This window comes from Gracilinanus agilis, chromosome 2 (genome assembly GCF_016433145.1).
Source record: "Gracilinanus agilis isolate LMUSP501 chromosome 2, AgileGrace, whole genome shotgun sequence".
Classification (NCBI taxonomy): Eukaryota; Metazoa; Chordata; class Mammalia; order Didelphimorphia; family Didelphidae; genus Gracilinanus; species Gracilinanus agilis.
The window spans coordinates 405,860,773-405,883,906 of NC_058131.1; the positions used below are offsets into that span (position 1 = coordinate 405,860,773).

At 37.6% G+C, this 23,134-nt stretch overlaps 1 protein-coding gene across 2 annotated transcripts in view; it reads right to left on the minus strand.

Moving 5' to 3' along the window:
- MYOT (myotilin) overlaps positions 1 to 19,134 on the minus strand; it is a 42,499-nt gene extending 23,365 nt beyond the window's left edge. The window contains exons 1-7 of one of the 2 annotated variants that reach the window (XM_044664571.1): positions 19,078 to 19,134; positions 18,130 to 18,192; positions 14,774 to 14,915; positions 11,572 to 11,595; positions 8,919 to 9,038; positions 8,629 to 8,833; positions 1 to 573 (exon numbers count right to left, since the gene is read on the minus strand). In XM_044664571.1, the coding sequence (XP_044520506.1) occupies positions 1 to 573; positions 8,629 to 8,833; positions 8,919 to 9,038; positions 11,572 to 11,595; positions 14,774 to 14,915; positions 18,130 to 18,192; positions 19,078 to 19,134 (1,184 nt within the window). Of the gene's footprint in view, positions 574 to 1,634; positions 1,730 to 8,628; positions 8,834 to 8,918; positions 9,039 to 11,571; positions 11,596 to 14,773; positions 14,916 to 18,129; positions 18,193 to 19,077 lie in introns of those variants that run through there. The other variant, XM_044664572.1, reaches the window with a different exon arrangement.
- Between the last annotated feature and the right edge of the window lie 4,000 nt (positions 19,135 to 23,134).

A 23,134-nucleotide genomic window follows, 5' to 3' on the forward strand; every position in this document is an offset into this window, starting at 1 on the left:
TTGGATTCCACAGTTGCAGGGTTTTTGCTGCCACTATAATCAGGTTGTGATGGCAATACAGAACTGAGGAAGCTGGCAGGGGACTGGTTATATGTGGATGTCACTCTTTGTCCCAGGGAAGAGCCAGGAAGCTGCTGGCCAGAAGTCGGGAAAGCTGACGAGGACATTGTGATCTGAGAGCTCATTGTAGAAGAAGCAGAATATCTTTGCTCCGTGCATTGCCGGGGGTGGATGAGGATGGAAGACTGTTTGGTTTGGCTAGAGGAGAAAGTCGAAGTCTCTGGCCCTGGAGGTTGTAGTCTGGAGCTGCATGTGTTCTGTGACTGGATAAAATGTTTTGGACGCTCATAGTTAAACATGGTGGGCTGGTATATGGAGGGAGTGGAAGGTGAGATATTGCAGTTAGTATTTGATCCTGGTAGGGAGGTGCCTGGAGTTAGGGGTGGTGAACTTGAAAAAGCTGGAGTCTGCAAGGAGTCAGAACAAAGATTGGTCGACCTCTCCTTGATGAGTTCTGGGGAGGAGACAGTTGTTGGCCTTGATGGATCAGTTCTCTCTTGAAGAATACTGTCCCTTCAAAATGAAAGAGGAGACACAAGGATTAAAGGAAGCTAAGATTTTATTTAAAGGCTTTTGGGGAAGCTTTTTTCTTTTTCATTTTCATTCACAGCTCTTCCATTTTCCCTGCTGCCCAGGACTTTTCTTGAAGGGAAATATAAAATATTTTTTATATTCTAGGTTTTATTTTTCAATAAACATGACTAGAAAGAGAGTTAAAAGTTCAACAATGCCAAATCAAAGAACATTTGACTAGAGTTGGAAGATGGCCAAGTTTTACTTCAAGCTTCATTACAAAGTTACTATATGACCCTGGAGAAGTTATTCCTCCCTTCTGGGCCTCTGTTTCTTCCTCTGTAAAATGAACAAATTGTATCAGATGACCTCTCTCCAAAGTTTCTTCTATCTCTTGTCTTCTATGACCTAAATTTGTTCAAGAAATTTGTTCTAAGATGTTGCATAGTATCATTAACTTATGATCTCACCTTGAGCTTGTGGTCTATTAGAGTCATTTGATTAGTTAACTAGAAGGATTTAATGGTTAAAAAATTAGTAACAATAATGATAATAGCTAACATTTATATATAGCCTTTTAAGATTTTAAAAGTGATTTACAAACATTATCTCCTTTGAGCCTCATAACAACCCTGGGAAGTAAGTACTATTATTTTCTCCATTTAGCTGATGAAGAAACTGAGGCAAACAGGTGAAATGACTTGCCCAGCACAGCACAGTTACAATTTGTGAGTGTCTGCTGCTGTATTTGAACTCAGATTTTTCTGACACCAGGTCTAGCAGTGATCTCTCTACTGAACCACCTAGTTATACCCTTTTCATTTTTTCAATTATGGTCGTATTCTCTTCAGGGTTTTCTTCTTCCCCATGATCACTAAAATTTGAAGGGGCAGATATTCTAACATTCTTGCCATTTCAAAGTTTGACAATAAATGATGTAATGCATATTTAATACATTAAAATCTTGGTAAAATTGGAGAAGCATAAAGAAAGACTTCTTTTTTAGAGGGAGCACAATTCTTATGTCTATCGCCTCTCTCCCTCTCTCCCACCACACTTACATAGACACAATGCCATGGAACGGTGTGTACTGCTGCTACAATTCAGGACCGTCATCAGCTTTCAGATATTGGCAAGTAGATTTTCCACTTTGTACAATTCACAGCCTCTTCTGTTCCACCACCTGACTGGGTGACTGGCTGACAGCTTTGTCCAACTGGGTGGGTCCAGAGTGGGTGAATCAGGGATTGCATATGCAAAAATATCCCAGTATGTCTCTTTACTTTATCCCAGAAGAGAAACTAAACCTTAAAAATTTTTCTCCCTGGTATTTTTGGGGGATCTAAGTCACTGCTCCCTTCTATTACTAAGCTATCATTTAGACTTGACATGGGGATGATAAATACCTAGGTGAGGTTGTCTCTACCAGCTGTGAAAACAGTTATTTTCAGTCAGGATGTTTTACACTGTATACATGGAACAAACATAATAATTATTCACATTTATGCCATCCTCCAAGATTTAGGAGGCACTTTTCTCGAAATCACCTGTGAATTAGTTGTTATTAATATGATTATTCCAGTTTTACAGATGGAGAAATTGAGCTATGGAGGGTTGAGTGATTTGTCAAGGTCACCCGCAACTAGCAAATGGCAGAAAATCAGACCAGATTTTAGAGACCAGGATGCTGAGATTTAAAGAGGTTATGAGACTTATAGGATCCTAGCATTCCAAGCTATAATATGCCCATGATCATACAGGTAATCAATGCCAGAGCCTCCTTCCATTAAGTTCAGAGCTTTTTCTTTTCTTTTTGAAATAAATGTTTTTGACACATATTCAATGATTTCCCCTCACCTTCCTGAAAAAAAAAAAAAAGCCCAACATATTGGCTATGTCTGACAATACCTGTTTCTGAGCCTGTGGGCTACCATCATTCTACCTAGAGGAGAAATCAGAATTATTTTACTATATCTTACTCTACTGTCATATAAGTGAACTTTTCACTTACTAAATTGAATGCCTTTTTCATTTGGACAAAGCCTGAAATGAGTAAAAGTCACTTTTTTGGTCATTATGAGAAGTTAAGATTGATACAGCCTGATTAAAAAAAAATTCTGGGAAGATTTTTGATGTAGCATATGGTTGGAATCCAAGCCTTAAATTAACTGTTGTATGAGGAGACAAAGAAGTTTCTTAGAGCAGTCAGATAAAGACTATAATGGAATGGAACCTTTGGAAATTCACATAAACCATAATTTCAAGTTCAAATTACATACCTTCTAGAGAATACATTTTGGATAGGAACTACATTAAGTCTTTAAATTAATGGGGGGGGGGGGGAGGAGATGGCAGCAAAGGAAGCCAAAGGGTAGAGAAAAATACGTCAGCAGAAGAAGTCTATAGAACACATAATTAGGATTTCTCAAAAAGATTGCATTTTAAAGCAAAGCCTTTTGTTTCTCTAAGCTGTGTTCATTCCATTGCAGGCTTTAAAGCAGAGTTTGTTAGGTTTTAAATTCCCTTCTTGTGAGGTCAAATTGTTCAGCTGTCACTTCAAATAACAAAAGGATAAACTGTTTAAGGTTACAGCCAATAGATAGATTCAAGGAAGAGGTTTCTATTTTCCTTCATATTCACTTCTGGAATGCCATGCTGGCCCACACATTTTGGTGCTGGTAGATGTCTATGCAATTAGGAATTACTGATGTTTTTCAAAAGGCTAATTTTAACACAAATACTTGAAAGTCTCATTTTGTCCAGTATCTTAGCAAAAGATTTCAGAATCTAGAAACTTACTCTTAAAGTCCATTTTTATACTTGCTACTAGTAGTCAGTAATCCAACTGGGTCTCTAAAATTATGTGAATTCAGCAGTAACTAACCTATTCCAAATGATGTTGTTATTGTCTTTATTTCAAAATTCTTAAACTTTTTTTTTAGGCTGCTCAGTAACTATAGTCCACTTCACAGTTATAGAAATCAGGCACTGTAATATTTTTAACCCAGCAGATTTGCACAAAAAGTTTTTAACTCTGATATAGGAAGCACTTTGAAGCAATAGAAATCCCTATAAACTTAAAGACATATATTAAATAGCCCTTTCCAAGGGACAAATACTCCTTTTTAAAAATAAATAATAATAATAATAACAATCAATTCCTTTTTAAAATGAAATATTTCAAGCCTCCTCTCTACTTCAGGCTTAAAAAGATTCCTCTTGTTTTCAACAGGAATAGGTTATGTTTCTCTTTTATACCATCTTCTTACTCGGTGTACAGCATTTACAGCTTCCTTAACTTCTATCCATAAATCATCTTTGTTCAGAGACCCCTGATTTGGAAGAAACGATGATAAAAATAAAGGCAAGACTTACCTCTAGCTCCAGATGGTGCCACCTGGGTTTAACCCACTATTGAGGGGCAGGGAGAGGCATTCTGGTCCCTTGCAGACTAATCATAGTGACCCTGTACTTAGTATTATAACACCAGTGACTTTTATCAGCTGCCAAACAGTGACATCTGATGTACTTGCTTGTCTGTCTACCTATCCTGGTGTGTCAAAGTAAGAGTCCACAATCTAAAAGAGCCTGGGATAGTGGAAGGAGTCCTGGACTTCTAGGCAGGCAGAACTGTCGAATTCAAGCAACATTCTGACTTTAGCTATGTGATTTCAGACAAGTCACCCTCCATTCCCTTGAGCTCAGTTTCTTTAGCTGTAAAAATGTGGATGGTTGGGATAGGTCATCTCTAAAGTCCCTTCCATTTCTGATGTTTTGTAATCCAATAAAACAATCTTTCAAATGCTTTAGTGATGTTTGAGGAATGAGGCTTTTACTTATCTTGTTGCCTCTTGCAGAAGGGCTTAAGTGCCTCTGTTTTAAAATGGATTTTTGCACTGTTTTAATAAAGGGAGGAGTAAAAGCTGCAAATTAAAGAATGGGGAAGCTTAAAATTGTGATGTGGTTGATTTGAAGTTAGGGCATTCAGTCTTAACTCCTGACTGTATTTCTTATGATCAATGTAATCTTGGGTAATTATCTTCTTTGGGCCTCAGTTTCCACCTCTGCAAAATGAGAGGTTTGGATTAGATGATTATTAAGGCTCCTTCCTTTATTCAAATCCTATCATCCAACAAAACAAAGCACCGATTGCATGGTTGGGTGGATGGGTGGTAGGGGAGAGATCTGTTTATTGAATGCTTATAGGACAGAAAGGAAGCTTGGTGGAGTGTCCAAAGGCTGGACTTGATAGACCAAGGGTAACTTTTCCTTAGGACATTTTTCTTTTAAATGTCACCTATTATTTCACTGGCACAGGAAGCTCCCAATGAGGAACTCCCCCTGCCAGTGGCACCACAGCTTAGGTTTGTTCTGGAGATTTTGTCAATCAAAAGGCCACTAAGGGAGTGCAGCACCTTGTTGGTCTCAGCCATTAATAACAGAGGCTGAGATTGCACTCTGGTTTTGTTTCTTTGCAAGGCTTTTCTATCCTCCCTGAGGAATTTTGTTCTTTAGGGAATATGAAATTGCAGGACCTAGATTCAGATCAAGGAAGGGATCTTAACAATCATCTAACGGTAGGGGTTCTTCACCATGAACCTGTGGTATACACCCCTCCTCAAGTCCCACCACCCCTATATGTACCTGGATCTATTTACAGTTATATATATATATGTGTGTGTGTGTGTGTATATATATATGTATATATATGTATGTATATATTTTTACAGAGATATTTCTTCATAATTGGTTTCCTTTGTAATCCTCTGTACTTTATTTTATACATTTAAAAGCATTATTATGAGTACTCCAAAGGATGTCACTGACTGCCAAGAGTCCATGACATATACACGAAAATATTAAGAACCCCTTTATAATCCAAAAGCTTTATTTTGTAGAAGACATAAGGCCCAATGAAGAAAATTACCTAAGGTCACACAGATGATAAGAAGCACATCTAAGATTAAATAATAATAATAATAATAAAATAAACTTTATAATGAAGGCTGAACTGTGATAACCCATTCATCTTTTTACTGGAATTTCTTCCCTAAACTACTGTTTTTTTTTTCTGCCTCTCCTTTTTGATCTCAGAAGTGAAAAAGAAAATCTGAATATTCACAGAAGGAGGATAGATGGTGAGAGGACAGAATTAGACCTGTGGGGTTATCTTTGCATACTAACTCCCATTTGTAAAAACCCATCTGTTTCAGCCTCTCACTGGTATGACAGTCTTAATGGAAAATGTAACAAATAGACAATGGAATTTAAAAAGTTAGCCTACCCAGTGGTTTGTACCTAGACTTTCATATATTTATAAAAAAGTCATAGAATGTTTTATCTTGAAGTTACCTTATATACTTTTTCCTTTCCCAATATGTGGGAAAACTGAGACCCAGAAGGGAGAAGGTCTTACTAAAGGCCTTTATGTTCAAGAAAAGTCTGAAGTGTATGGTCTGGGCATGCAGTCATAATGCACTTGAGAAAGCATGCCAAGTTAACTTTATGAGTAAATACAATAGGTTTACTGCTTTGGGTATGATTTTAAGTAGACTGGGAAGGGGTCCTAACCCCTCTGGACCATATCGCTCCTCTCTTCCTTGTTGATCTTGAAATTCTACTGTGAATTGACAATTGACAATTTGAGTTAATTTATTTCAAACTTGAATGTAGAGGAACCCTTTCCCTCTTTTGCACTTTCTTCCTAAAATTCCTTCCTTTGCTCTGAGGTATATGAAAAATTTCAGAGCCTTGCCTGATAGTAGATTTTAAATAGGTGAAGGAGGGAGGGGAGAGAACCCAAGGGAATTGGGGTGTCCCAATTTGGAGAGAAAAAAGAGAGGAAGAGGTGAGTCAAAAATAAAGGATCATCCTTGAAAACATCTTCAATACATGCTTGGCAGAAAGTTATAGTCTTCCTTCCCTCCCTCCCTCCCTTGCCATCTCCCAAACCCATTCCTTCTCATTTTAAGACATAAGAATGAATAACTGAATCATTTGGATACCCCTTTCAGCTTAGAAGTCTGTTTCTGATAAGAAAAACAGGGGTATGTATATATATATATATATATATATACAGACAGACACACACACACACACACAGGGGATATAAGTAGGGAAGAAAGTATTTGGGAGGGATACCAAGGTTGTTTCTAATGACCACATCTTTAAAAGTTAGGGATCATACCCTAACCATCTTATTTTTTAATAACATTATGAATGTATCATGTATGTATTTACCTAAATCTTTATTGCAGTTGCTTTATGCATATTTATATTTATTTTGCTTATTTGAAAAATTTTTAGGTTTCCATATGCAAACTGGGTTGTTTGAACTTTTTTATTGCTCTTTTAAGGAAAATCATAGAAGGCAGGAAGAGCCTTGGTAAAAATCAGGCAGGACTGAATTCTGACGGCCCCAGAAGAACACACCTGTCTATACTTTTCTCAATACCTCAAGAAGGAACCTAGAGATACTCCATTGATGAAGCACCCGGTACCTCACAATATTGAGCTTTTTTCCTAATATCTAACTGAAGTTTTTCTTACTGCACTGTTTTAATGAATTAGGAGGCTTGGGTTCTTATTCCATTTCTGTCATTCTAGTATTGTGTTAATTTCTCATTTTAGGTCTCAGTTTCCTTCTCTATAAAATGAAAAGGTTGAACTAGATGACCTTTAAGGGCCCTTCTAGCTCTAAGAACTCTGAAGTCTAACAGCTGCTCAATGTCACTCATCCCTTCATATACAGTTGTTGATCTGTTCAATACTTAACGTGTATATGCTATTTTAAAAACAGGGCAGCAAGTTTCTTTAAATGTCAGAGTTCAAATGTGTGATGAGACTCCCTCACTCCCCATTTTTACTTTAGGAATTGGAATTAGAAGATGGCCCTGTTGGGTATTAAAGGATTAGAGATTGAAACTTTGGTCTTTTTTTTTTTTTTTTTTTTTTAATATTCACTGAGTCACACTGTAATTTGTGATTGAAGGGCTCACATTTCTGAAATGCTTGAAGGTTCACAAAGTGCTTTCCTTACAAGATTCCTGTAAGGTAGAGAATGCAAGTGTTGTTATTTTCATTGCCAGATGAAGAAACTTGGGCTCAGGAAGGCTAATAACTTGCCTAGTGTAACTTGCCTATCTGTATAAGTGGTAAGTTGAAAAGCTGAGATTTGTAAGGTGGGATAGTATGGAGAATCTTCAAAAATCAGATGAAGAAGACCTTCTTCCTGTTATTTTCTCCCCATAAATGCTCTGCATAGATACTGTTTGGTCATTTCACTCACGTCTGATTCTTTGTGACTTCATTTGGGGTTTCCTTAGCAAAACTACTAGAGTGGTTTGCCTTATCATTTTTCAGTTCATTTTACAGATGAGCAAACTGAGGCAAACAGGGAAAAAAGGTTAAGTAACTTACCCACGGTCACATAGCTAATAAAGTATCTGAGGCTGAATTTGAACTTGGGTTTTAACTCCAGACCTGCTGCTGTATCTACTGTGCTACATAACTGCAGACATACTAAGTATCTCCTTGGACTAGAAATATTTATTTATCAGTTAAGAAAGGGTTAACTGTTTTTTTTAGAATACTAAAATATTTTAGCGTACTAACCCTGTTGTATTACATGAAATACTTCAGAAGGATTTATAGCTTCACATTTTTGTTAATTTTACATTTTTGTTTTAGTTTGGGGTTTTCTAAGTTTCGCCTGTGTTTTTGTAATGAAAGCTGGTTTTTAAAATCAATGGCTGAAATGAAGCCTTTTTCATTGCCCTCTACATGGTGGCATTGAAAAGGGCAATGAACTTGAGTCATGAAGAAAGATAGGTTTGTTATCAAGGAAAATGCCAGTCTTATTTTCATGACAAAAAACTGCACACTCAGAATTCTATTTTGGAATCCAAGAATTTCCTGATTTCAACAAGTTCCTACAATAAACTTTTCTTTTAGTGCAGCTAACAGGGAAGAGATTGTTTTAAAAATGGCAGAAATGGGTTTAGAAATTGATCAATATTTGCCATATTGCAAAGTTTTAAGTCTTTATGCCCTTACCAGTGGGAAGGTAGTTCTGATGAACTGTCATTGAGGAAGTGGATATCTTCCTTGGGAATGGAGCATTCCTGGTAGGCAGGTGTTTTGGTGTCTGTATCTCTTTCCTTTGCAGGACTTTCTCTGGTCCAGGGGTAAGAGGCAGGCTTCAGGAAAGCTTGTGTTTTTGGTGTCTGCAGAGAATCCTCAATTTTTTCCATTTCTTCTCCTGAAAGATCAATGATTCACTTTTTCAGAAGTAGGTTGAATCATCTCCTCAGGCTTGCGGGCCAAACCAGAGTGTGATTGATTACCTGGGGAAACAGAAAGCCAAGCACTGGAGGATGTAGCTCCTGCCTCATTTTCTGCAATGCACTTAAACTCTCCAGAGTCTTCTGGAAAAACTTCTGTTATAACCAAGGTGCAAACCTCCTCTGAAAAGATAAGCAACTTAATCAGCATAATTGAGGATTCACAGTTTTTTTTTTAAAGAAGACAAAGAAAAGAAAAGAAAAAAGCACGAAGAAAAAAAAGGGAAAAAAGTTGGAAGAAAGCATTGATCAAAATGATTGTCTTTAGAGCCCACCCATGGCTGGTTCCACATGGCTTCTTCATCTACATCTGTCCTACACAGAGCTGTACAATAGACTCAACTACTCTTCCTCATGTCTTTGTAGTAGTGGGAATTGATTGAGGAAGTGAAACAAATCACTCCACCCTATTTAAAGTGATACCTTAACTAGGAGGCAAGGACATGTCTCCACTAACCAAAGACTGTGAAAAAAAAAAAGTCATATAGTGATGTTATATAGAAATTATGTTTGGATTGGTCAAGGAAACTTAGTCTTGCCCTAGGTATTATCTATGAAATAGTGAGCCATTTCTAACCCAAGAGATTGGAATGAGCATTGGCTAGAAGAGGCCACTCTAGCAAAGTCCTGAAGAGGAAGTTGGGAGTAAGGGGTGAGAAAGGGCTATTGGCAGAGGAAAAGACCTTGGCTTTGGTATTGGCTCAAGTTTCCTCCCTTTCCCTTAATCCCTTCTTTGACTAAAGGAAGATATTTTGAACTTCAAGTGTCTAGAGGATTTTAGACTTCCCATCTTCCCACCATCACTGTAGCATTGCCCTTTTGGGACATTGGTGGTTGGTAGCAGGGTCTATAGCAGGAGCTGAGAATAGAATGGATGAAATAAAGGAAGAAAGATTCATGACTCCACAAGAAGCTGAACAAAGTATGCCCCTGACTATAGGGAACTCCTTGAATAATCCACAAAGGGGAAGAAAGACCTCTAGGAATAAGTAGCTATGTTTTATTCCTTTACCACGTGTATTTTTTGGGCTTGATCCCATTTCCCCCTAGACACCGTTAAGTATTTGTGACAGAGTATGTCATATTATTTTTAACTTGTTCCTTTCCTTTTTTCTTTCTCTCTCTCTCTCTTTTGTTACATGTAAATTTTTTTAACATTCGTCCCTCCCCTGCTTATTGAGAAGGCAAAAGAATGATACCCATCATACATGTATCATATGCTTCTGAAGGGACGTTTTGTAATAACTATTCTTACTGTAGCACTTCAGTAAATACCCTTTCTAAAAACTAATGATGTAGGGGGCAGCTGGGTAGCTCAGTGGAGTGAGAGTCAGGCCTAGAGACAGGAGGTCCTAGGTTCAAACCTGGCCTCAGCCACTTCCCAGCTGTGTTGCCCTGGGCAAGTCACTTGACCCCCATTGCCCACCCTTACCAATCTTCCACCTATGAGACAATACATTGAAGTACAAGGGTTTAAAAAAAAAAACAAAACAAAAAAACTAATGATGTCTAATAAATGACAATTGACCAACAGTCACAATGGGAAGCACATTGGTAGTAGTTTAAACAAAACAATCCAATGACTTCTTATTTCAGTAAAAAGTTTGGTTAAATCTATTGTTAGGTATTCAATGGGTAAAGCAATGTAGAGGATTGATTTGACCTCTAAAGTCTCAACGAGTACTAACTTTATGATCCTGTGATGTTGTGATTTAAAGTTTTTGCTTCTCCCTCAATTGCGAGAGCATCATATAGACATGGCCTAAATAGTTTCAAGATCAAGTCAACTGCCTGTAAGGCATGGAGTGATGGAGTTGGAGTCAGGAAGAGCTGAGTTATATGACCCTGCTCATTCCCACTTTGCATAGCAAAAATTATCCTATTGGGTGATTGTGCAGGTAGGATGCTATGATAGGAAGGCATTAGTACATGGGATGTGGTTAATCATGTCCTTCATGTTTTAAACTGAGTAGTTCATGTCATACCACATGGTAGGGGAATTTAGGGATTATCCACCTCTGGACCTATGACAGTGATTTGAATTATCTACATTATCAAATAAGAGAAACAATCACTATTAGATCTTTATAAAAGAAAGAGGGAGAAATCACACTGGAAGAATTTAACTCTCAGGTTCAGTTTCTTCATCTTTCAAATAAGGATAATAATAGTACTCACCTTGTAGGATTTTTTGTGAGGATCAAAAGAAATAATTCATGCAAAATGCTTTGGAAACCTTAAAACATGCTATTATTATTGTTATCTCAAGCTTTGCCATTACAGCTGCTCCCCCTTCTAGGGTGGGTACTCTGGCGTCTAGAAGAGCATGACTGACTTCTCTCTTCTCAGGTCAGTTAACTGTGCTTCATTGTTTCCTTCCATTCTCTGCAAACTTTATTTCTTCTCCTCACAAATATGCACACTGGGTTAAAAGTTGGATCATCTGTAGTTGAGAAGCTGCTGAATTCTAACTTTCCTGATTTACTTCTTTAGCTAGTGTGAGCCCTGACCCATCCCAATCTCAAAAGGGCAGATAACAGGAGAAGTAAAAGGGGGTAGGGAAAACCTCAGGTAGCCCTGGTAAGCAGAGAACCTTGAGGCCCATTTAAATTTTCTTATCATCTCTGTTATCAGGATATTAGGCTACTGAACTTACCTGGAACAGCTGATAAGCAGGCTTCTGAAAGACCGAGAGAGAGAAAGGAGAAATCATTCAAGTGATTATAAGTAGTCTAATTAGAGAGATTGGTGAGAGACAAATGGGCAGTGACATAAGACTGTAAATAATTGGATGGTATGGACTCTGTCTTCTTTCACATTCACATCATTCAGCTGAGTAGTTCTTTCTCCATTATGTCAGTCACTCCTATCTCACAGAAAGAAGTAGCCCATCTCCATGCCTGGACATACCTCTTTATGTGTGAATTTGATTCCATCTCATCCATTCTTCTCTAGCAGATTGCCTCTACACTTTCATTAATCTTCAATTTATTCTTATCTCCTGTTTGGGTCTCTATTACCTACAAGCACATACATATCTCTCTCATACTTAGAAAATCCTCACTTGATCCAAATTTCTCCATTAACTCTGGTCCTAAACTCTCCTTGAATAGATAAACTCATGGAGAAAATTGTCTATACTAGCTGCCTCCACTTTCCTTTCCATATTCTCTACCTTTTGGCTTTTAACCTTATCGATTCAGCTGTAGTTGAATCTAACTCTTGACAAAGTTAGAATGACTTTTAGTTGTCAAGTATAATGGCCTTTTTTCAATTCTCAGCCTTCTTGACTTTTCTGCATCATTTGACACAGTTGATTACCTTATCTTCTTTGATAGTTTTTCCTCTCTAGGTTTTCCTGATGCTATTTTCTCATGGTTCTCCTCCTTACTTGTCTGATTGTTCCTTCTCTGTTTCCTTTGCTATCTTTATTTAAGTCATTACCACAATCCACGATTGTCCCCCAAGACTTTGCCCTGGACTCCCTTCTCTTTCTTTATTTTTTCTTTGTTGACCTCATCACTTTCCATGGATTCAATCTTTTTTCTCCAAGAAGATGATTCCCAGATCTGTATATCCAACCTTAATCTCTCCTGTTCTCCTGTCCCACATTACCATTATCTGCCTCCTAGATATCTCAAACTGGCTATCCTGTATGCCATGTCTAAAACAGAATTATGGTCTTTCTCCCCAGATATATTCTTATAACTTCCCGATTACTGTCAAAGCTACCACCATTCTCCCAGGCACCCAGACTCACAACCTAGACTTCATCCTTGATTCCTCACTTTCACTCATGTCACATATCCAATCTGTTGCTAAGACCTTCACAACATCTCTTGTATACATTCCCTTCTCTCTGTTCACAGCCACCACCTTGGTTCACAACTTCACAAATGGACTATTATAATAAGCAACTGACTTGCTTTCTGGCTTCAAGTCTCCCTATTCTAGTTCATCCTTTACTCAGCTATTAAACTGACCTACCTAAGACTCTTCTTCTCCCTTTAATAAACTTTGATGGTTTGCTGTTATCTTCAAGATCAAATATGAAATCCTCTGTTTGGCTTTTAAAGTCCTTCATACCTTTTAAATTTTTTTGCAACTTACTCCTCTCCCCATACTCTGCTATCCAGGGATGCTGTACTTCTTCTTGTTTTTAACACATGGCATGCCATCTCTAGACTTTGTATGTTCACACTGCCTGTTTCTCTTGCCTTAGAATGCTCTTCTTTCTCACTCCCACCTCCTGGCTTCTTGTCTTCCTTTAAGACTCAGCTTAAATGCAGAAGTTTTTCCTATCCCTCCTCCTTATTCCCCACTCATGTTAATGCCTTCTTTCTGAGATTACCTTTCATTTGCACAATATGTATCTTGTTGGCCAATCAATGAACATTTATGAAGGCCCATGGCTAAGGGATAGGGATACAATAAAAGGCAAAAATACAAGACCTGTCCCCAGAGTCAATCTCACAATCAAATGCAAACAAATATATACCTGATAAACATATGCATGTTATATATATACATGATGTGTAAATATAAACCTATATAGGATAAATAGGAAATAAGAGAGAGAAGGCACTGGAATGAAGGGCAGTTGGGAAAAAATCATCCTAAAGAAGATGAGATCTTAGTTGAGACATAAAGGGAACTGGGGAAGCCAGTAGGCAGAGACAAGGAGAACATTTATCCAGAGAAAATGTCCAGAATCAAGAATTTGAGTGTTTTGTTTGTGGAACAGCAAGGAGTCCAGTGTCACTGAATCCAGGAGTACATGGCAAGGAGTAAGGTGTAAAAAGACTGAAAGTAGGAGAGGGCTAGGTTTTAAAGGGCTTTGAATGCTAAATAGAGGATTTACATTTTATGGAGATGATAGGGAGCCATTGGAGGGGTGTGTGTGTGTGTGTGTGTATGTGTGTGTGACCTGATTGGACCTCCATTTAGGAAAGTCTCTTTGCTGGCTGAGTGGAGGATGGATTGGAGTGGGGAGAGACTTGAGGGAAACCTACCAGCAGGCTATTGCTATTGTCCAGGTATGAGGTGATGAGGGCCTGCATGAGAGTGGTGGCAGCATCAGAGTAATGCAGCAAAGGCGAAATTGATAGATCTTGGCTAATTGATAGATTGGATAAGGAAAGTGAAAGATAGTGACATAGCATGACATAGGTTGTAAGCCTGAGAGACTGGGAAGATGGTGTTGCCCTCAAGAGTAATAGAAAACTTTGGAATAAGGGAACCTTTTCAAGGAATTTAGCCACAAAGAACAAAAGAGATATAGGATGAAAGCAGGGATAGAAGGATCAAGTGAGGGCTTTTTTGAGGTAGAAGGAGAAATGAGCATGTTTATAAACAGAAAACAGAGATTGAAAATAAAATATAGAGTGGGAATGACTACTGAGTGATCTGTTGGAGGGCACAGGATGGAATGGGATCTCTTGAACATAGAGAGGCATTTGCCTTGGTAAGGAGTAGGGCCACCTCATCAAATGAGATCTGGGTGAAGTTGGAGATTGTGGCAGATTTGAGTGATAGGAGTTGAAGAGGGAACTTTAAGCAAATGGCTTCAAATGACTTTGTTTATACCCAGTAATTTATAGGTTATCTCTTCCATTAGAATGAAAGTTCCTTCAAGGCAGGGACCAGTGCTTTTCCTCTCTTTGTATCCTTAACTCCTTAGCACAATGTCCACTTCATAAGTGCTTAATCAATGATTGTTGATATTGTCGATTATGTCATATTTGTTATTTTATCAAATGAGGTAGACACAGATTCATGAACTACATCCTATTTGTATTGGGGTATATTTTCTCCTTAGAAAAAAAATTCAGAGCAAATAGTAAAGTTAATCCACATACTTTTCCTGAGAATCCGGAAGTCATCTGAGTCTACTATTTGTTCTTCACCTTTGTACCAATGAACTTGAATAGCCCCTGTGGTCTGGACCCGACATTCAAACACAACAAACTGGCCCTTGGTTGCTGTGATGTCTTGCAAAAGCTGAAGAATGAACACAACTCTATTAAAAGGATAGATGAATAATGCTATATATCATTGTGTGTGGGAGTCCTGGGGAAAATGGGCATTTATTTTTTCTACATCTGTGATTTCGTACATTTGGGGAACTCCCTGCATAGAAATTCCCTTCATTAATGTTGATTGATAACTGCTGAGATTTACACTCTGAGAGCATACCAAGAGGTGGGATGACCTCTTCGGGGGCGTATAGCTTATATGTCAGAGGCAGCACTTGAATTCAGTCTTCCTAAGTCCAAGGCTAACCTTGTATTCACTATGTAACAGTGCATCTCACCTGTCCCTACCATCCCTCTTTTTTTAAATTAAATTTTAATTTTTTCCAAATTACATAGCAATATGATTTTAAATAATTGTTTTCTGACATTTTGTGATCAATGTTTTCTCTCTTCCTCCTGTCCCTCCCTTCTCCCCAAGATGACAGGTAATTATCATACAATACATATTTCCATGTTTGCATGATGTGAAAGAAATTGCTTACACTAAAAGAAAAAATCATGAAGGAAATAAAATGAAGAATGATATGCTTCAATCTGCATTGAGATTCCTTCAGTTCCTTCTATGGCATGGATAGCCTCAAAATGACTGTTACCATCTTACTGATATGTATTGAAAGTTTGTGTATTTTTCTAGACTTTATAATCATGGGATTGTTATTTCTCACCCCAAGGCTACAGTCATTGTTTATCAACCTAATAGTTACTTTTCCCCTTTTAATCTTAGGTTAGTTGAAAATTTATATTAATGCTTTTAAAAAAATTGTTGCATTTTGAGTATAGTTCTATCCTTTGGGGTCAAAGAGGGAGGATGGTAGGAAGCATTATGGGAATAGTAAGAAAAGTACAGTAGTATAATGAGAAGAGCACTGACAAGAAGGGAATCAAGAGTACTGGGTTCTAGCCCAGGCAAGTGATTATAGCTGTATGTCCTTGGACAAATTATATTCTACAAACCTAGAATCTCAGTTTCCTCACTTGTAAAATGGAAAATAGTAATGCCTGTTCTGCTTATGTTGTTTGGATCAAATGAAATAATAAATAGGGAAGCATTTTGAAAAGTATGAAGGGTTATACAGCTATCTGTGTCTGTACAGATCACACTAATAGCTAGCATTATATAGTACTTTAAGGTTTGTGAAGCACTTTACAAATATTAACTCATTTTATCCTCACCACATCCCTGGGAGGAAGGCGCTACTGTTATCCCCAATTACCTATGGGGAAACTAAGAGTCTTTTTTAAGCAGGTGACTTTCCCAGGGTCACAGAGCTAGTAAATATCTGAAGCCAGACTTGAACTCAGGACTTCCTAAATCTAGGTCGAAAGCTCTATCCTCTGGGCTATCTAACTATAGGCTTGAAGTGAATTCATGAAAAAACAACTTTTGGTCATTATTTTTTTTTTCGTTATTTACTTTTAGTAGGACAAGAGTTCTACTGAAAGCACAACCTCTCTCTTATACCAAAGAGAAAAATTACCTGAGCCTCCTTATTGTTAGACCCTTGGGAGGAGGCAAACATGGTGTCATAAAAGAAGAGTGGATTTGAAGCCAGGAGACCTGGGTTTAAATCTCGGCTCTATCTACCCAGTGACCTGTTTGTGACTATGGATAAGTAACTAAACTCTTGACTTTTTGACTTGATGATTTTTGTAACAATCTTTCTAAAACCTTTGTTCCAAAGAAATAATTTTGAAGTGGCACAGAAATGTGAGCTACTGCTGAGAGCTGTCCTATTTGATTGTAGAATTATATAATCATCGATTTAGGACTAGAAGGCACCTTAGAGGTCATTGCCTTTAATGCCCTCATTTTACAGATGAAGAAATTGAACATTTATATCCCCGACTGAATTGCTTGCTAGTTCCAGGAGTGGGATGGGGAGAAGGAAGGAGGGAGGAAGACAATTTAGATAACTTTGGAAAACTTAGGTGGAAATTTGTTATTACATGGAATTGTAATAATGTAATTGGTAAAAAAAAAAAAATTAAGGCCCACAGAGGTAAATTGATCAAGGATACACAAATAAATGGCAGAGGTGAGTTTTGAACCTAGGTATTTGAATCCCAAGCTGGCCGTCTCTCCACTGTCTCTAGATCTACGATAAGAGAGAGATTCAGCAGAAAGAGGGAAATTTGTGGGAAATAGCTGAACTTCCCTTCTGATAGTGTGTTTTTCAATGAACTTCTAGAGGAGGTATTGAGGGTCTATTTGAAGTTGATCTTCCCAGAACCCTTGCCCAGACTAGGTGCAAATGAAGTCCCTTCTCTGCTTTTCTTTTTCTTTTTTTTTTTTTTCTTGCCAATAGTAGGCATTTGTAGAATTACTGTCAGAGATACATGGGACTTCAGAGGTCATCTCCTAGATGAGAAGGGACATACCTAAAGTCATATAGCTTCGGGGTGGCAGGACTGAAATTGGAACCCAGGTTTTCTGATTTTTAATCCAGTGTTCTTTCCACACTACTGAATTTCCTGCTTTACTTATTCTCTTATATTCCTAGTAGGATCTCCTATCTGGACCTTTTTCCTGAGAGGAGGAGTCAGGAAGCATGGAGAAGGCCCCAGTCTATTGGATCCAGCCAGATGCTCAGATCCCTACCTACATCTACTGCACAATTCCTAAATTCTGCCTCCTCTCCAGTATGGAGAACCTTGTGAATTCTGGTTTCTGACTCTCATGCAAACTTATAACAAATCCTGCTTTGTTCCATGAATTCACCAGAAAGGAATCTTTGGATGGTCAAGGTACCCTCACAGTTCTTTGAGGTTAGGCTATATAATTGGGTGGCATGTATTCCACCTAGTCTTTGGTAGCTGGAATATTGACATGGAGCAAGAATCAAGAGAACCCAGTATAATCCACTACTTGTGCTATCTTGGACTGGTTATTTCCCCTCTTCAACTCACCTTTCCCATCTATGAAGTGGAGGAGTTAAATTATTTTCAATAATTAAACATTTGCTAAGTACCTATTATTAGCAAGTTTTGGATAACTTTTAGGTTATCTTGCTGCTCCAGCATCCTGCCTCTACATCCCCATTTCTTTCTAGATTATTTTGTTTTTTTAAATACTGTAATTTTTCTAATTACATGTAAAAACAATTTTTTTACATTTGTTTTTCCCATTTCTTGATTTATGTAGAAAATATGAACTTGGTTTTTTTTTGTTGATGGTCTACCTTGGTAAAGATGGGGGGTGCTCCACAGGTGGATCCAGATAAGCTGCTACAGGGGCTTGGCATCTGTTTCAGGGAACAAGAAGGTACACAATGTGGTCATTCCCTGCACTGAAGCCCAGGTGGAGAGTGACCACTCTCTGGGTCAATTTCATTATACCTCTTCATCTCCACCACTTAGTGTCTTTACCGTTTGTGCTTTCTGAAAGGGCTGGGGCTTCTTTAAAGTCTAGTGCTATTTGTGAGAGCAAAGGAGATTGAGTATGAGTGGTCAGACAGGTAGAAGGGGTGATCAGACAAGTATGGGGAGAACCATGAGAATGCATTGTTATGAAAACCTAGAGAGAAGACAGTGTCTGGTATCCCTATCATTTGATCACTGACAGATCAAGAAGGATGAGGATTGAGAAAAGGACATTTGGCAATTAAGAGATTCTTAGGGACTTTGAAGAGGGCAATTTTTGTCAAATGGTAAGTCATAAGACAGATGGCAGAAGATAGAGAAATTCTGTTCTGAATCCTCCTCTCCACCCTTTCCTCATTTATCTCCAACTTCTACCAGCTGAGATGGTGAAATACGATATTCTATAGTATAGATTCCCTGCTTCTAAACCCATGTACATTTGTTCTGGTTAGGACTCTTCAGCTTTAAATAAGACTTTATTGCCCTTTTCTTTTCAATTAAAGGGGAATTCCATTCCTGGATAGCAGGCATACTCTGTCTGGGAATCTAGCTCTTGGAAACAGTGACAAATGGCCAAGTTGACCTGAGCAGTGCTCTCAAGTTAATTCTGTTTAAGGTCATTCTTTCTTCTTCTTTTTTTTTTGAAAGCACAGCTGAGAAGCATTCCTCCCTCACACTTTTCAAGAAAGTGGTTTTGAATATTCTCTATCTGTGCCTAATTATCTATTATCTTGTAAATCTTGTAAAAGATTTAAAATCCAACCTACCCTCTGGAGGTCCATAGACAATGGTTGAACTAAGGTGGAGAAACTGGGACGGGCCATATAGCCATTGGAATCTTCATGGACTGGGGAACTGATGGTCAGAGAAACACTAGTGGTTTTCCTCTTTGTCCTGGGAGGAAAATAAAATATAATACAATTTGGTAAAATGACAAATTTGGTGTAGACTTTTATTAGCACTTCTTGCTTCATTTGTTCCTTAAAAGTTATATATTAAATGAATTTTTGTAAACGGAACCTTTTTTCCCCCATTGATTTGTACAAGCATTCTAGAGATACTTTCATCTTTATTTCTGACTAATTTTTAAAGGGCAACAGCTTTTAACATTTTTGTTTTAACTTTCTCTCTTTTCTAGACTATATCAATTGCAACCTGTGGCCTAGAGCCATAGATTTGTTTTTATTTGCATGAGGTTCAACCTTAGGAGACTTCTAAAATAATCACTCTTTATCTTATGATCTAATCTGGCTTCTTGGGAATACCAGGGTTTGATTACAACGCCTTTCTTCTTTCCTCTCTTCCTGAATCTCTTATGAGAATTTCAGAATATTGTTTATCCAAGATTCACATGTAAAAGGGCCTTCAAATCCAATGTGAGCACTCAAGTTAACAATATATTGAATATAAGATAGGATGTATTTACCCTCACATATTTAAGTTGTAGAATACAACATGAATCCATAAACAGTTGAAACAACTTTCTTTTACTCTCCAGTGGGATAGATAATTAGTATATTTTTTTCTTCTTAAAAATAATTGTGTTTTAAAGTTTGAACCTCTAGCCAAACAAAACGAGCATTTCCATATACAAAGTAGAACAGAAAGGATTGCTCATGACACTGTGAATCTCATTTATAGCTTGCTTTTCTTTTTAAATATATAATACATTAAACATGAAGTTTTCATAGATATCTTTCTTATCTGCATTTTTTCCTGGCTTTCTTTCTATTCTTTATTGTGAATTCTTAAATATGAAATAGAGCCTTTATCTCATAGTACATTCCATCTCTTCAAAGTCTATGGCGTATTCTAGACATATAGTACTACTCTTTGGATGGATTCCTTTCCAAAATTCCACCAAGGGGTAGGGATCATTAGAGAGCTGATCCTTTTTTTGGAATAACTCATTGGCCCCCTAGAATAAAAGTCAGCAATTTTCTAGTGACCCAAAATACTTTTCTCTTGGTGGAATGGGAGTGTTCAACCACAGGATATGAACTTAGGTTGGGGTAAGTCTCTAGGAAGTGGGATTCACTAGGGAAGAAGGACTCAACTTTTTAGTGATCTTAAGTACTTTCTTTTCTCTTCTGAAGAGGGCCTTAAATCTAAGGTAATCTCTGGGTAAGGTGAAGGACCTCCCCCTCCCATCTCTTTATAGTATCTCCCCCACCCATACCCCACTGAATCTTGCAGTTTTCTTCTTTGATTCATTCAATGTTTTATTGACTTGAGTGGAGGGCTCATATATCTTTTCTGTAGAGATCTATACATGCGTTACATTCTGGTATTTCCAGGGATACTCCCTGTGTGAGAACATAAGTCAAAAAGAATTTTTGTAAGAAGTTCTCAAGATTGAATATGGTCCAGATAGATCCAGAGTTGTGGATCTGGGCCACAAGTACATAAGTAATTAGTGATCTTTGAATAAATACAAATCAACCCGAGTGTCCCTTGTAAAGCAAACAATTATATCCAAAGTGCTCTGGAAAGTAAATTGTCTTGAAGGTTTGCTATTCCACACTTTCAAATGAGAAATATACACACCCCTGGACCATCCCTGTACTTACTCTGACATTTTTATGGAACATCCCAAGTACACGCCCCCAGAAAGAATGTCCTTTGGCTTTCCTAGGTACCTAAAGAGACCAGAAAGGAGATAATGTTGAAATCTCACATTCTCGTCATTGTAATAACAATCTATTCAGCCAATACAAGAAGGCAGGTAGTCCCCAGGTATATTAAACTAGTGAAGCACTTGAGAGGAGATAAACCAAGAGCACTCTTTTTCATTATTAATGATAATTTCAATGATGATAATAGTGCCATCCCTCATGATCCTTCACATTTGTAGAGGGCTTTGCAGTTTCCAAAAGCATTTGCATAGATTATCTCATTTTATCCTCACAGCAACCCTAGGAGGAGCAAACATTTTTCCGAGATGAAAAACAAGGCCCAGAAAGATAAGGTGGGTCACCCAAAGTTATATCATTTAGACTATAATTTCTGTACATCTGTTTACTGAGTGAGCACTGTTTTCTTGTCACTCAGGCTCAAAATCCTGGTTGTTTTTTATTTTCCCCTTTTCTTTACCTCCAAATACCCATTCAGTGACCTAGTCTTCTCAAATCTACTTCTAAGATATCTTTTGCATCCATTCTCCATTTTCCACTCCCTTTGCCATTTCTTTAGACCTTTATAAGCTTTCTCTTGGACTACTGGAACAGATTTCTAACTAGTTTCTACCTTGAGTTTCTTCCCTCTTTCACTGCTTCACATTGTGAAGCATGTTCCATACTAAAGCTAAAGTAAATCATTTAATGCACAAACCTGATCACTCTTCTGCTCAAAAACTTCAGTGACTCCCCAATGGAGAAGAGAAGGGAATTTATTTATGTATTTACTGTTTTTACATGTCAAATACCATACTGAGTGCCTTACCAATATTTCATTTGGTGCTCACAATAACCCTGCAATGTAAATGCTATTATTATCTTCATTTTACAGTTGAAGGAAGAAACTGAGACAGACAGGGGTTAAGTGACATATCTAGGGTCAACCAAGGTAGTAAGTGTCTGAGGCTAGATTTGAATTTAAGTCTTCCTGATCCAAGGCTTAGCACTTTATCCACTGTGCCACATTTTTATTTTTGCCATAAACATATATTATAACCTTCAAAGCCTCTCTAAAATCTGCCTTCAAATGATCTTTCAATTTTTATCACACACTATTCCCCTTTATGCTTTATATGATGTAGTCCAAATGAACCACTAATTATTATAGTATTCTCTAATCTCATTCTTCACATATTTTCATTCCAGTCTTTTGCTTGGAATGGTCTTGTTTTGCATCCTTGCCTGTCAAAATTCTTCCTTTCCTTGAAACCTCAGTTTGTTTGCTACCTACTTCATGAAACAATCTTTGATTCTCAAAAGTAAGAGTAGTCCCTCTTGTTTCTAATTGCACGTGCCGTTCTGTGCTCTCCATTGCTAATTCTAATTATTATTGTGGCTATTTGTATGTATTGAGGAACTATGTGACTGGAAAAAGGAGGCGATCCAGTTGTTTAGTCTCAGTGAGGGATAGCAGATGGACAGCTCAATAGTACCACTCCCATTAATACTGTTGCTCCTCTTAAATTGGAGAGCCACATTTTCACACAGGAAATGTTATGGACTTTGAATTGCTTGAATATTGAATTCTCCTTAGGTCATTGCATTTGGGTTCTTGGTGTGAACAAGAGCAGTATTTTGTCTCGTGTCCTGAGAATTTTGGTCATTGGTTCTGAAGAACTATTTTTATTCCAGTTTAAAAAAAGTTAATATCTTGGAAGTAACTCCTCTAATTATGGCATTAGAGAAATGATCTCTCTCCTGCTTATATGGTTCCTACTAAAGTAAATGTTTTGGGGCTTTTCAAATGCCAAGAATTATTATAGTGATTCCTTAATTGAAACTTCAATAGAGAATTAGAGGGAATTTTCAATAGTGGTCTTTCCCCCACCCCACTATATCATAGAAATGCTTAGATAGCTAGAAAATTTAAAGTTGAAAAAACTACACACTTGAAATGAATTCATTTATATTTGAAAACCTGAGCATATTTCACGATTACAAGGTAGCCAGGAAAATGAGTTTATGGAATCTAGTTTTGAAGTTTATGGAAAAGTCCATCAAGTAGCTGTATACTTCTACTCTGTTCTCCCGAGGATTCAGGGAGGTCTTGACAAGTGAGAAAGACAGCTGATTCTAATAAGAAGAAATGGAATAGAGATAAATGTAAAGTCCTACATTGGCTTAAAAAAAAATCAACTTCACAAGCATA